The following is a 15600-nucleotide window of genomic DNA, read 5'->3' on the forward strand; positions in this document are numbered from 1 at the left end:
GGATCAGACTTTTGGTAGATGCTCCTATCACTATTTTAGGCTTTACAACTATCTACATTGTCACTCCCACGGATTTTGTAATGGCTTTGTGTGAAATGAGCTCATTCAACTCTGATGATGTAAGAGTCAACTGTTAAGACCGCAGCCATCAGTCCCTGACTAGTCACTGAGGCATCAGATGGGGCCAGTGCTCCCAAGGTCATGAAGTCATGGCTTGGCACCCCCCCAGCAACCAAGTTTCCATGGCGGTCATTTCAGAGCTTGTGGCATGGCTGGGTGCAGGGCCAGCTCAGGGTGCATGCCCAGTCCCATGCTCCAGCACCAGCCTGATGTTCCACACCAGCACTCCATGTTCCTGGATAACTTCTTAATGAAATCCTGCTGGGGGAGAGGGAGGGGAGGGGGGAGAGAGAGGGGAGGGGGGAGAGAGAGGGGAGGGGGGAGAGAGAGGGGAGGGGGGAGGGGGGCCACTCACATCCTTGTCCCCCAGCGTCTCCAGCAGCAGTAGCAGGACAGTCTTGAAGTGCTCCTCCCAGACGCCCAGGCTGTCCTCGCGCGCGATCTTGAGCAGCTCCAGCAGGGCACCCTTGCGCTCCTCCACCCGCTCGTTGTGGTTGGACAGCTCTTTCAGGAGGTCCGCCACCAGGTCCGAGTGGTCAATGGGCACTTGGGGGACACAAGATAGATGCTCAGCACCCCCGCCCTCCTGACTCCAGGAGGTCCCCACCGGCCCACGGCCCGCGCTGGGCGCCGGCCTCACATCACACCCCCAGCAGGTCACCTGGCCAGGGTAACTGTGAAAACAGGTGAGAACAGGTGTCTAGTGCTCCGGGACCAACACGCAGTGCCCTTCCCGACCTGACCGGCCTCTTTCCCTCCTATTTCAGACAAAGAGGAGGAACCCCCCGCAAGCCCCTCCTGCATCGTCTTCCCAACTCCGCTCCCTGCAACCACCCTTAGCCAGGCCCTGCCAGGAACACCCTCGCTACTCTCAGACCCACTGGCTCAGTTTCCTCCAGGCCCTCCACCACCGAGTCTGATCCACTCATCCCCATTCCCTTCTTGAGCGTCCAGAGCGTAAACCAACACGGATTGCGGTGTCTAGGCTACCCACGACTGTCCATCCACAGACTGCCAGGCCTGCCAACATCACGTAGCGTAACTGCTTGCGGGGACTGGACTGTGGTTTATGTGGCAGAGGGGCATATCCTTTCTCTTTCCACGTTCTTTTAAGACAGCGGTCCCCAACCGTTTTGGCACCAGGGACCTGTTTCGTGGAAGACAGTCTTTCCACAGACCGGGGCTGGGGTGGGGGACGGTTCAGGCGGCGACGTGAGCGACGGGGAGCGGCAGACGAAGCTTCGCTCACTCGCCCGCCGCTCGCCTCCTGCTGTGCGGCCCGGGTCCTAACAGGCCGCGGACTGGTACCGGTCCACGGCCCGGCGGGTGGGGACCCCTGTTTTAAGAGACCTCAACTCTGAATACTCACTTTAAGTAGAAAGGATGAAAAACCAAAGACAAATCATCAGGAACCTAAATGTGTACTCACATATTTCTTTAGCTTCTAAGAGTCAGAAAGTCGACATCTTCAAGAACCCTCTCATCTCCTCCCCTGCCATCCCACCTTTTCCTTTAAGCCTTTTAGCATGTGGTTGGTGGATACATCCCAATCTCCAGTGTGTCTTAAACAAGACCAACAACTGGGTAAGTTAAACGCTGTGCCAGCTCTAGGAGCAAAGAAAGGCAATGGTCCACAGCTCCTAGGCAGCGCAAGTCCAAGCCAACCCTCCACCACTAGCCTCCTGCCCAGCAGACGGACGGCTGGGTACAGACCGACCTGCTCCCCACCAGCAAGTAGCAATCAACAGCCAAGGGTTCATGCTCTCAAGCCCCTGAAGCTACTTGTGCTTTCAGACCGTGGAAGGCCTTCTCTTCTGTCTTAAGGTCCCATCACTTCCTGATCCAGCGAGAGCGCAGTTTTCTTCCTTTCGTGTTCCCCTGGATCCAGCAGCCACTGCTAACACGGCCCTCGCCTCTACACCTGCCACCACGATGAGCCTGTTTCCCCTGACGGGCCTTGCGCTCTGGGGCCAGGGCTGTGTCTTGCTTCCCTGCACAGCCAGCCCTGGCAAGCCACAACCGTCACGACACACAGTAGGCCTTCACTGAATGTTAACTGCTTAGAATTCTGATTTAAGGTTCTAATCTAATTCTTCATTCAAAATTGAAAACAACATAAAATAGCAGGCTTGGAAACAAAGGATACATATATAAGATTTTTTAAATTAATTATTAAGTAGAAATAAACCAAAACACATGAACGCGCCAGTGAGGTGAAAAGAGAAAAAAATAACTTCCAGATAAAAATACTTCATAGCAATATGTACTCACTCACTTGTTACTCAGTAATGGACACTGGTCTTAACCCAAGAGTCAGAAAAAAACCCAGACCAGTTCTGCTCCATATCAAGTGTGTTATTATACTTGGGGCAATAGCTTCACCTTTCTGGACCTCGCTTTCCTAACCCGTACGATCCCTGTCTCAGCAGCCAGCACACGCCACGCAGGTGCCCAGGGCACCTGGGGTTAGATCCCCTCGCCACCTACAGGACTGAGGGGGCCACACGCAGCTCGGGACACCCGGCTCAAATGCTGCTGAGAGAGCAGCGGGAAGTCACCCAGCAGGGCTCCGGGCCTCCCAGCCACAGCGCGGGACGGGAAAGCGCATACCAGAGGCTGCACCCGGGCACCCCGTTGCCCACGCCCCGCTCTCACCGCCGCCCGGGTCATGGTTCCTCGCGAGGCCTTCCCCGTGGGTCCTCTCTGTGCCCCCGTGCCCAGACGACTGAGCAGAGCAGGCCCCCAGTCCACCCTCGCGTGCCCAGAGCTGCCCTGGTTGGGGGGGGGGGGGCGGGGGGTGGCACCGGGAGAGACAGACCGTCTCGCAGCTGCTCCATGTCGTCGTCGAACACGGCCTCCTTCAGGGCCGTCTTGTCGTAGGTGCTGATGGTGTCCGAGTAGGGGTAGGGGCTGTAGTCCCGCGCCCGTGGCCCCGGGAAGGCGCGCGGGGGCTGGGTGTTGAGTAGGGAGGTCTTGTTGTCCAGAGCCGTCCGGCCTCCTTCCACTGCGTCGCTGCCACCCCGGCCCTCGGTGGCGGGGGAGGTGATGCCACCGTCGCGGGACACCTGGGACACAGCACACTGTCAGTTCCTTTTCAGTGCCTGTCTCAAACTTTTCCTTTAAATCTTCAGAATTATTAGGAGAGCCAGAGATTTCTCACTTGAAGTCTGGCCACTGACAAAAGGATGGTTGTCAGTGCCTCCATTTGTAAATACCCAGCTCATAAGCTACCTCAGAGGGGACAGAACACGCTGACGTTCTCATCTATTCATTCATTAGTTTACAAGGAATGTCAGTTTTACTTTGCATGTGCTGACTAATTTGACTCATTTTTGACAGATTAGTGGCATGAAATTCTGAGGAGCCCGAGAAGGCAGCCTGCACACCTGGCACCCCCAGTTCCCCAGGAACCTCAGGTGCCCACACCCCAGCCAACTGCCTTCACCACCGACAGGACGGGTTTTCTCACTGACACCCTGACACAACGCCATGGACAAATGCTCCCCCGATGACCCTCTCGAGACCTACAGTGGGTCCTACCACCCACGAGTCCCCCGCTATATTCCCCTCAAGTGGTGAAACGTCTCACTATGGAGAACTTGACATCCCCCAGGCAGATGGCTTTTCCTTTGGCGATTTCTGACTCCCAGAGCGGGTCAAAGCACAGGTCTTTAATATTGTCTGAAAATGTCTTTCCTGATATGTGCTGAGTTTTGTCTTCAACTAGTTAAACCTCTGGGCCCCTGGCCCTTGTGTCATGTTTCTGACCCCCTTCTCTCCCCGAGGTCCTTTCTTCTGCGCACACTGGCCCGTCTGGCTCCCTTTGCAGGGAACACAACAAGTGTGGCTGCCTGCAGGGGACAGAGCAAAACGGTCACTTTCCTCATCTCAGACACGTGACCACAGGACAGTGGGGGAGCCATTTCCAAGCAGCCAGACCACCCTGGTGAGCCCTGTGGCGCTTTTTACTTGTGCTACTGACAAGGTGCACCGCTGTCACCCACGCTTATGCCTCTGTGCGGTGTTTATTCTAGTTTTATATGCGTATGTTAAAATTCAATCACATAATTCATACGCGTATAATCCAGTGACATTAAATACGTTCACGATGTGGTGTAACCATTACCACTACGTTATATCTTGGGCGACATTTTTTCATCTTCCCCAACCGAAACTCTGTACCTATTAAATAATAACTCCCTGCCCCTTCCAGCCCTGGTAACCTCTGTTCTACTTTCTGTCTCTATGAATTTGATTGCTCTAGGAACCTCATATAAGTGGAGTCACACAGTGTTTTTGTCTTTCTGCGTCCGGCTTATTTCACTGAGCATAATGTTTCCAAGGTCCATTCATGTTGTAACATGTGTCAGTATTACATTCCTTTTTATGGCTGAATAATATTCTACTGCATGTGCATATTATGTTTTGTTTATCCATTTATTTGTTGATGGACACTTGGGCTCACCGCTCTGAACAACTGGTGCACAGATATCTGTTCAAGTCCCTTCTTTCAATTCCTTTGGATATACACCTAGTGGAACTGCTGGGATGCGTTTGGTTCTTACACATCCCACCCAGAAGATTTTGTCCTAATAGAACTGTTAGGATATAAAAGAATATATAATAATAGGTGTACAGACATGAACAAAATGAGACTTAACAGGGGTTTTCTCTCGGTATAAGATGATTCATGGATGATTTTAATTTTTTTCTCTTTGTAACTCTCTTCTAAAAGTAAAACACATATGATTAATACAATGAAAAGAATATTTATAAAAGGAGAAAGGGTTTAAAAACTTCAGACATTCAAAAAAGAAAGCTAGGGCTTCCCTGGTGGAGCAGAGGTTAAGAATCCGGCTGCCAGTGTAGGGGACGTGGGTTGGAGCCCTGGTCCAGGAAGATCCCACATGCCGCGGAGCAACTAAGCCCGTGCACCACAACCACTGAGCCTGCGCTCTAGAGCCCACAAGCCACAACTACCGAGCCCACGTGCCACAACTACTGAGCCTGCGCTCTAGGGCCCGTGAGCCACAACTACTGAAGCCCTTGTGCCTAGAGCCCGTGCTCCGCAACAAGAGAAGCCGCCGCAATGAGAAGCCCGCGCGCTGCAACCAGGAGGAGCCCCCGCTCACCACAACTAGAGAGAGCCTGCGCGCAGCAGTGAAAACCCAATGCAGCCAAAAGTCAATAAAATAAAATAAAATAATTTATTTTTAAAAAGAAAAAAAGAAAACTGAACTCCTAATACTAATCACTTTTAACAACAAAATCGTACTTTCTTAACCTGGTATATTATATTACCCCAGTCTTTGTCTGCATGCAGATTTTATAGAGTGGGAATCACTGCACAGAGCATCATATATTTTGCTTTCCTCAAAGGATCAGCATGTCCCACGTAGATAAAAATTACTGAAGCCCTTGTGCCTAGAGCCCGTGCTCCGCAACAAGAGAAGCCGCCGCAATGAGAAGCCCGCGCGCTGCAACCAGGAGGAGCCCCCGCTCACCACAACTAGAGAGAGCCTGCGCGCAGCAGTGAAAACCCAATGCAGCCAAAAGTCAATAAAATAAAATAAAATAATTTATTTTTAAAAAGAAAAAAAGAAAACTGAACTCCTAATACTAATCACTTTTAACAACAAAATCGTACTTTCTTAACCTGGTATATTATATTACCCCAGTCTTTGTCTGCATGCAGATTTTATAGAGTGGGAATCACTGCACAGAGCATCATATATTTTGCTTTCCTCAAAGGATCAGCATGTCCCACGTAGATAAAAATTTTGCAGCCATAATGTTTAATCACACCACTATTTCTTGTGTTTTAACAAGATTTACTGCATGATTCCCCTTCTGTGTCTTCCTTAGTGTTTTTTGTTTCTTGCTGTTATAAATAATGCTGAAATAAGCTACTTTGTGTAAACAACGTCCTTCTTTCCTCTTGTCAAGTTTGTTATTCCGCACAGATTGCCAAAAGTTGGATTTTTGGATAAAGGATATGAAACTTAAAACGCTTTTGCCGAATACGACTTTTCACTAAGCTCCAAAAGCGCCGCATCAATTTTCCAGGCCATCAGGACTATACTCGTTCCTGATGTCCCTTCTGGCGTCAAGTGCTCTAATTTCTACTTGAAACAAAGAAATGGAACCTCAGAATCTGCCTGTGGGATTTCTGTAGCTGCCCGGAAGGCCGGACGCGCACGCGTTCGTGTCCGTCTCTGCCCGTGTGACCCACCCTCCCCCTGGATGTGACCTGCGCCCTGACAGACTCCGTCTGACCGGACTGGGCCCGCTGGTCAAGCTTGAGCAGAGAGAGATGCTGGTGCCTGACTCTTCCACATTTCGTGCGGTTTTATAGTGGCTTCCCGGCTGACATCTGGTGACGAGCGGCGAAGATGCTGACTTTGGCCTTCCTCAACTCCTCCTTCCCCCCCCCGCCCCGCTGGGCCGAGACCCGCCAGCGCCCCGTCTGCCACCCTCTCCCAGTCCCGGAGCCCCTCCCGGCCCCCCGCTTCCCCATCCTGGTACAGGCCTGCTCTCTCCACCTTCTCCCCACTCCTTTCAACATCTGGCACGGTGTTTCTTCATACTTTGAGAAGTTGGAAACAACTTAAACGTTCCCAAATAGGGCACCGAGGACATGACCATGGCACATACACTTACACCGAACTATCATCCAGCCACAAGAAGGCACATGAAAGACTACAGCAAACAGGAGGCCCCCTATGAAGTCACCTTTACCTTAAAGAACACGCTCCATGCACCCCTACACATACAGCCATGTACAGGTACACCTAAGGGAAGAGAAGGGTGCACACCGAAGCGCGAACGGTGGCTCTCTCTCTCGAGACGTTTCTTCTTCCTTCTTTCCTTTACGCGCTGGCTATATGCCGCCGTCATCCAGCTTCTCCTGGGGCCTCCGCTGCTCCTGGCAGGACTTCTGTTTCCCTGATCAGAACCACACCCAACCCCAAGTTCCTCGCGTGCACTTTAGAAGCCTTTCCCGTCTCCTCAGCACAAGCGCTGCCCGTGGACAGCAGGGCTGCCAGCGCGGACACCCTCCAGTTCCCGCTCCCACAGGCCCGCGCCCCTCCTTCCTGGCTAAGGCCAACCCGCTCCCCCAGGGCCCCCGTCTCGCCACCTCCCCGCGTCCTTAAGGACCCGTGTCCGTGGATCGTGCACGGCCCCCACTGCGGGGCCAACGCCTTTCTCTCCACACGGGCCAGCTCTCCCACCGCACAGCCGCCCTCGGCGCCCCCCCACCCGCTCCAGCCTGCGCTCGGGTCGGCCCTCGGCCCACCGCGACCCCGTGTCCACTCGCAGCTCCGCCCTCAGCTCTGCTCGCGACGCCCAGTGGGCGGGCTCCTGGAGAAGCTAAGCCTGGAAACTGCAGACTGTGATGAGGTCTGAAAGCTATTTAAGAAAAAGAAGACGGAAGTCCGGACGGGGGCCCAATCTCAAAGGAAAGGTCTTGGCCCTACATCAAGACACCGGTGAGTGACTGTGTGGTTTAAATATTCTAGGTTAAAATAGACTATTTAATGCAGACAGGAAGAAAAGGGTCCAGCGGAGCCCTTTCGGTCCACATCTGCCTCGAGACCCCTTTGGCTGGAACGTCCTTCCCGAAAGCTCTCCTCAAATTCCAGGACACCACATTCTCCTCTGCTCTGTAGTCCTTCTTGACCCCGTTTCGTCTGTCTTTCCCTTAGTGGTGATGCTCCTGAGGGTTTTGCCCTAACCCTCCACTTGCTGATCCGACTTACTTTTCCTTAGTTACCATCAAGCATCTAGTCAGCGTCTCTCAAACCTCCACCTGCAGCCCGGGTCGCCAGCCTCAACTCCAGGCTGGCGTACCCGAAGGCCCACGGCTGTGTCTGCTTGGGGGTCTCACTGCGCTCCATAGGGGTCCACGTCGCCTTTTCTCCCCGTGACATCACCTCACCGAGGTGCAGCGGCACTTCCTCAACAGTCCTTGACGGACCCCCCGGCTCTCAGGTTTCCGCTCAGGCGCTACCCGACGCAGCGCCCCCCGGGGGCACCCCCGTCGCAGAGTGACAGCGGTCCTCCTCAGATGTGCGTGGGACCATGCCACTTCCCTGGCGAAAAACCCTGCACGTTCTTCAGGGACCCCAGAGTCGTCTGGACGATGGCTGTGCACCCCCTGGTGTGAGCGCCCTTCTCTTCCCAGGGCCTCCCCAACACCAGGGCACGCACGCCCTCTCCCTCCCCCCGTGCCCACCCCCACCCCTCTGCCTTCTCACAGGCCCCTCTCAGACGACAACCTCCTACTTGACCCGACAAGTGCCTGGTGACCTCGTGGCCTCCGCGCTCAGAGGGTGACATCGTCTCCTCTGCAGATCTGTCCTGCGCCCCTCTGCCCCTCTGCAGGAGGCTGCAGCTCCCGGAGAGCCACGCTGGCGTCGGGCGCAGGCTCACTGCTTTTGTCATATCAGAGGAACAAAAACGTGTCCAGGATAAATGAAAGCCAGCTGAGAAAAAGGGCATTTAACATTCTAACATTCTTCACCAAGATAGCTGAGGGCTACTGCAATTTCGTAAAGTTGCCTTGGGCCTCTTAAAATCAGACCATTCTAACTACGAGATAAATATAATGTTGGAGTTCAGTAATCCCCGCGGTCAGCGTTCAGGACTATCCCTTAAGGGACACACAGCTCTCTACCAGCCCCTCACTGACGAATGGCCCTGTTAACCTGCGGGTACTCACGTCACAGTCCTTCCTGCCGTCTCTTTTAATGGGCTCATTCAGATCCTCCTGGCTTCGAAAACTAAACTTTTCGATGGCTTCTGTCACTCCACGCAAAGAACTATAGATTTCTTCAGAGTTCAGGTTCTCGGTATCATAGTCCAGCATGCTAAAGAGCAAAAATATTTTATTTCTTAAATTAAGGCACATGCATCAAATTGAGGTATGGGTAAACATGACTTCTAATAATTTACGGAGTAAGACATAATTATAGTTTCTTTAGGTGATTTGGAATGATAAGGAAGACATCTTTTGCTAGGAGTACCACCACTGGACAGTTTAATTATACAGCTTCCTTGTCAGATCTGGTCCCAAACACATGACATCAGCACTCAATAAGAACCAGTGGGAAACAACAAGAACCACGAGAATGCAGGAACTCAAAAGAGTGACAACTGGTGACAATGCACGAGGTAATGGACGCGGAAAAATAACTTTCGTATCTTGAAGATGGAAAAAAGCAGTTTGGTTGTTACTGGTCTCAAATGTACAAATAAATGAAAAGCAAGCTGGTTATTACACACAAATTTTAAAGGAGCAAAGTGCACGGCCTCAGAAAGCTGGGTTACGCTCACCAGTATCAGAAACCTATGAAAGAAAACCCCGGAGGAGAAAACGACTCGAAGTCAGATCCACCAACGGACTCCTGACAATCTCTCACGCCATCTAATCCAGGAATTTGCTTGAATAACCAAATTCTTCTAGGTGCGGACAGTGGGAGTTTTACAGTGAAAGCAGATCTTATAAACATGAGTCACACTTCCAGATGAATATCTAAAAGCACTCCAAAAGGCAAGAAATATTTGTCCCTTACAGAAAAGTGACGTCAACTGTGGTCCTTTCAGACATTTAGCAGAGCAAAACACAAAGTAGAGCACCTCAACAGCCTTCTGGTGTAGCGCAGTGTATCAACAAGTGACCTTTAGATGTTTGAAAAGTACACTGAAACAGACAGAAGATCCTAAGAACAAAAACCATTACCTTCCCTCAAAAAGAACAAAGGTCACTTGCTCCAAGAAAGTATTCAAGAAAAAATCGTATGAGTCAGTCTAATTTAATCTGCAGACAGTCAGTGAGCTATACTGAGAATTGCCAAGGACATTAAAAGAATCCTTGGCTGTATATAAGTAAGCATTCAACAACACTCGTTATTAAGGACTAAAGGAGAGCGATCTTTCTGTTCTTCCAAAGAGAAATAACTGAAACCAGTCACCCACGGGTGGGAACCCCCCTCCAAGGGCAACCCAGCCAGTCCTGTGCATTCTGTTGAGAGGAAACTTCCCTGTAACTTAAGAACAAATAATGTTTACCAACCTCCCCCTCAACACACACACTTTTTTTTTTTTTTAAAAGGTTTGGGCAGATGAACAAGAGCAAGACAAGAACAGTGCTCACTTGGAGTAGCCAGACCTCTACTGGCTGGAGGCTGTAATGACCCGAGTGTTTTCTAAGGCTGGATGGGTCCTGCGAGAGCGCAGGATCTGAATTCATTCACCCTGCGAGATGAATTCACTCTCCTGCAACCTCCAGGTTGCAAACCTGGCCCAGGTAGAACCCATTCTTCTCTTCTGATGAATGAAAGAACACAGACACCCCCAACTGCACTTGGAGAGCTCACGAAAACACACGCCAACTCAAAGACTGGCTCTGGCCATCAAACAAAAGAAATGTGAGTTTCAACACGTTTACAGCTAAGACTCCACGTACACACTGGCAGGAAGCGGAATCCAAAACCTGAACAGAATTCAAGATCTCAACCCCTTCTAAGTTCATAACGTTATCTGTCTAAGAGGCAATACCCCTTTAGCGTGAGGAAAGCGTGACTGGGGAGCCCTGGGGCCCCCTGACCGCTCCCCTCCCCGGCCCCTTCTAGAACAGCACAGCACCAGCTTATGTGTGAGCAAAGGCATTTATACATCTGGCCAGTACACCGTTTTTCATAAATAAAGGCTGAATATGACTTGAACAAAAAATATGTATACGAGATGTAAAAAGATGCCTGAAAATACTTTTAATCACAACAACCAAAAAGAGTTAACACAGCCCATGCAAAAGGGAAAAAAACAAAACAAAACAGGAAGGATATGGAGGGACGGACGGGAGGAAGTCTGGGGGACGTTCAGCTTTTAAGGGATGTCACAATATTATTCTCCATGTCGCTTCAGAAGGTGTTAGGTTTCATGTAGTTCATCCCATTATCCTACCCCGAACTTTCTTAAAACACCTCATTTCGGTTCACGTAACTTTAGCATGACAGCAGCCTCTTTCTAAAATAGGAAAATAAAGGATTCTGCTAGTTACTGTTCCTCCTTCTTACTTTCAATTAATAAACCGACTCAGACTTCCAATTTAGGAGAACGTGTGCACGGCCAGGCACAATCTATTGGGGACACTTCTTTTAGACTCACTAGCTTGAGCTTTGAAGCATCTCCTTGGTATGAAGTGGAAACTGTGAGCTCCAGGTGAGAGAGAGCATTATTTTCCTCTCAAGGGAAGCAGACGATGCTGCTTTCCTTGCCATTTCACGTTCTGGCGTTAGTGTTTTTTCAAATCAATACCCGTGAGCCCTTATTTCATAGGGAAAAAGGACACTCCCGTGGATGCTGTCATCAGGGAATCACAGGAGATGTGGTCCCGACAAGCAATACACACAAGGGAACAGCAAGGGGGAGGCAGCAGCTCTGCTTAGAAGAGACCTGGTTGGGCGAACCCCAATCTGCCACCTGCCCTCACATTCTGTCTTGTTTTAGCTCGGAGGTATAATCCCTTAGGTTAAAGGCCAGGTCCTAGGCGTCTGTAAACATTGTGATTAGACTCCGGAAAGGTTTCCATAGGGTTCTTTAGATTAGGAAGAGTTGCTCAATCGGTCAACACTCACTGACCTGAGGTCAGGCCAGGGCACCCAATACCGAGGCAGAAGAAGGCTCTGGCCTCACCCTGCGGAAAGGGTGCACAGCGCAGGCGGGGAGATGCGTGAGGTCAGGTCGCCAAGGAAAGAAGAGCTGGAGACAGGAACCGTGCCTTCTGAGAGCTTCTTCTTTGTCATTTTGTAGGGAAAAGATACTAGGTATGGAATGAGGACAATGGTTCCTTCTCATGAAATCAATAGGGTTTTGGCGAAGAGCACAGAGAAAGATACAGATTTCCTCTTAGTTTTATGTAACCGACAGGCTCTCTAAGTGTAAAGGTCTCTGGTCCACTCTCTCTCCCTCCGACAGCTAACAGAAGTTATAGTTGTTTGTGAAGCGTGAGCCGTAGCATTGTACACACGTGTAAAACGTGATTCTGGGAACAGATGTCCTCTGGAGGGTGGTCTCAGTGGCCGGATGGGAAGACTGGCCGGGGGTGAAGCTTGGTGCCGAGTAAGGCACACAGGTCAGTGTACTGGGAGACGGTCAATCAACCGGTCTGATACGTTGAGGCGTGACTAACCTTTAAGACAAATGCAGTGGCACGCTTTATTAACACTGAGGAGGCAGCCGTCTCACTGTCGACGTGCCCGTGCCCCAACCTGCGCATCTGGACAGTCACCACAGGAGTCTCTGCACGCTTTAGAAGCTACTTTCGGAACTGGGAGAGTTTCCAAAGGAAGATGCTGTTAAAACACTTAGCTGACTTGTTTACTACGTACAGTCTCGCTGTGTCGAGGACAGAAAGCAAGCATGTAAATCTTCTGTGCAAAAGCTATCTCTGAGGCATTCAAAAGTAACAGACTTTTGTTTTGTCCTGTCTTCACCCTTGTCCTATCACGGAGGGTGCAAACTCATCTCACACAGCACAGAGACAGCTGGACTGCTCTGTCCTCTGCTCATGTAATCGAAGGGCTCCAGGGAAGGGATCCTCTGATCTTTGGGCCTTTATAAAAAGCACCTAAGAGACCCTCAGACACGAATCCGTAGGAGCCCATGGAGCCTCCTTTGTAAAGCACTGTCGCATTCGGCCGGGAGCCTGCGGGGACCCCACGGCTCTCCCGCCTGGTGCTGGGCCCCCTGTGTGGGATGTCACGGGGAGGGCACCTCTCGGGGCTGCCTTTCTGGATCCGAGTCCTCAGACTGTCAGCACATACGGGACATCAGGAAGGACACTGGCCCACACCACCGAGAGCAGGACTGAGGAGCTCAGGTTTGGGAAGGAGCAGCCCCGTGCGGTCGAGCGCAAGGCCGGGGACACCACGCACGGTCACGGCCCTGACGGCACGCGTCGCCCGAGCCCCTTCCAGGGGCCGAGCGCTGCAACCGCAGGTGTCAGTGTATGTGGCCAGTTGATGCAATGGTCCCCTCTCCTGGGGGCACCGTAGGAGCGTCCTCGCGAGGTCTGGCCGAGGCCACGCCCCTGCTCACACTTCTCACCGAGGCTCTAGCCCTGCTGGTCTCGGCCGGAGGCGGCGGAGAGGCTTCCCCAGAGACCTGAGGCGACCTTGGAAGTGCAATAATATTGTGACACCTCAGAGAAGTGCAACAGGTAGCTCGTTACCTGGGAGAGTAAGGGCGCCTGAGAGCCTTGTGGGAGGGAGCGGTGGGGATGGAGCTAGGCTGAGGAAAGGGAGCTGGCTGCTTCGACCACCCGTCGGCACTGCAACCCCACAACCGACTGCGGTGATCAGAAGACGAGAGTCAGAGAAAGAGACAAGACAGGCAAGGGCGGCACTATACTCTGTGCCCTAGAGCCCCTCTCCCTGGCAGAGCTCTACCCAGAGTCATGCTGCACCGTTCAGGGGCAAGAACCAACTCTGAGTCCTGCATTTATGTTTTTAAATCACACGAGATTCCAAGTACAGGACTGTGTGTGTGTAAAGGAAATTACAAGCACTTACACGCAAAAAAACACAGATGTACTTGCAGATAATGCAATCGGTTATTCCAGAAAGAACCAAAGAAGGATTCATGGGCCTTAATTCAAATGGGACCAAAGGGACGAGAGCAGGAAGCCTCAGGGAAGGTGCCACCTGGCCAGATCACTCAGGCAGGGGACAAAGTGTTCCCCCACTGGGACGACCCTCGGATGGGTATTTCCTTCTGCGAAAACAACAGCACCACTGGTGGCGGGGGGGGGGGGGATGGTGCTCACGTGACCTGGTGTGAGGACCAGAGTGCACCTGAGAACACAGGCTCTCCTCACCTGGCAGGTGTCCCTAAGTGACCTGGGCGTGCAAAGGCCCCGCCAGAGTTCTAACAACTGCTGCAGCTCAACAGACCCAGAGACACGGGACGGGCGTGAACTGAGCTGTCCGCAAACGGGACAGCAGGCCACGGGGCGGGGGCCACAGGACCAGCACGCCTGCCCCGGCACTCATGGCAGTTCTGAGAGCAGTGGTCCAGAGCCGGTCTCCACCTGAGGACAGCGATGGCCCCGTTTCATAAGGAAAACAAGGTGTGGAGGGGAGCAGTCCCTGTGGCACAGAGGGGCCAAAAGGCCTCCTCTAGGCCACACACGGAGTCAGCGGCACAAGAGGACACGGGCGACCCCCTCAACTGGGGCCCTGCCGGTAGGGGGAGGACCAAGAGGACGCACCAGCACCTCCCTGTGGGAGGGGGTCTCCGGCCTGATTCCCACTTTGAGTCCGTGCACACTCTTGATCGTCTGACGGGATGAGTGTAAGATCCACCTACAATTGCCTTTTATTGTTGGGTTAACAGAGGTTATCCGCTGAGCGCTGCACGGCATGTTTGTCAAGAATGCACAGCAGACCAGCGTGAGGACGGCCATGTGCTTTTTCTATCTTAAAGGGAACGGACTGCACGTGATTGCTGAAGCCCCTGGCAACTCTGTTTTTCAATTAGCATCGATCACACTCGGTAAAATGAGCTGAAATGGTAAATGTGTGTTTAATGATGGAACACTCCAGGCCGTTCGTCTTCCCCCCGGAGACTTGGAGCATCTGTTTGCCCGCTGGGAATAAGCAGAACTCCTCTCTCCCACAGGAACGATGACTGATGGATGGGATTTCCACAGAGGTCTAACCTGTTGGCTACGGCTTCTCTAATGGTACTGGGTGGATAAAAATGAATTCCTCACTAGCGACTTTTTTTTTAAACTATCAAATTAAATGTGTTCATCATGTTAGAGTATTTTCTTATTCCCAGCATAATCTGACTGTAGAATTTTTGGACTAAAAAAAAAAATAATAACTAGATTATTTTGATGCTCAAAGTTAGATTAAAAACAAATAACTCGATAACTCTTCCCCTTAAGGACAAAAAGCTAACATCCAATGGTAAAGATAAAATAGCAAGTCATAGAAAATAAATGTTTCAAGAGCACCGCTCAGAAAAATAGCTGAGATTATATCCTGTAGAATTGGTCTACCCCTACTTAGAATGTGGTAACCCAGTACATTCTCCTATTTAGTGCAAGAGTTCATTCCTTTTATAAATTTCCTGGTAGAAAGTATGTAGCCCATTTGAATATTTCCCGTGATATGATGACATGGGGCAGCTTTTCCCACTTCTGGACAGTTCTAGTTGTGAGAAAAATTATTTCTCCTGTTGAGTTCAAGTTGGCTAAGGCCATTCTGGCTCCTTATGCACTGACTGAGGGCATATTGTGTTCAAAAAGAAAGAAAGAAATTACACAGCTAAATAATTCCTTAAAGAAGAATTTCTTGATAAGAAAATATTTAGGTCACACTTGGATTTTTTTTTTTTTTTTTTTGTGGTATGCGGGCCTCCCTCTGTTGTGGCCTCTCCCGTTGCGGAGCACAGGCTCCGGACGCGCAGGCT

The 15600-nt window shown here is 51.2% G+C and overlaps 1 protein-coding gene across 11 annotated transcripts in view; it reads right to left on the reverse strand.

Annotated features, from left to right (window-relative positions):
• Nucleotides 1–15600, reverse strand: part of CLASP1 (cytoplasmic linker associated protein 1) — a 273539-nt gene that overhangs the window by 37108 nt on the left and 220831 nt on the right. For 10 of the 11 annotated variants that reach the window (XM_055087270.1, XM_028501167.2, XM_055087279.1 and 7 more), the window contains 3 exons: nucleotides 8843–8990; nucleotides 2939–3185; nucleotides 476–666 (listed from right to left, as the gene is read on the reverse strand). In XM_055087270.1, the coding sequence (XP_054943245.1) occupies nucleotides 476–666; nucleotides 2939–3185; nucleotides 8843–8990 (586 nt within the window). Of the gene's footprint in view, nucleotides 1–475; nucleotides 667–2938; nucleotides 3186–8842; nucleotides 8991–13354; nucleotides 13472–15600 lie in introns of all 11 variants that reach the window. The other variant, XM_055087294.1, reaches the window with a different exon arrangement.

This window comes from Physeter macrocephalus, chromosome 2 (genome assembly GCF_002837175.3).
Source record: "Physeter macrocephalus isolate SW-GA chromosome 2, ASM283717v5, whole genome shotgun sequence".
Taxonomy (NCBI): Eukaryota; Metazoa; Chordata; class Mammalia; order Artiodactyla; family Physeteridae; genus Physeter; species Physeter macrocephalus.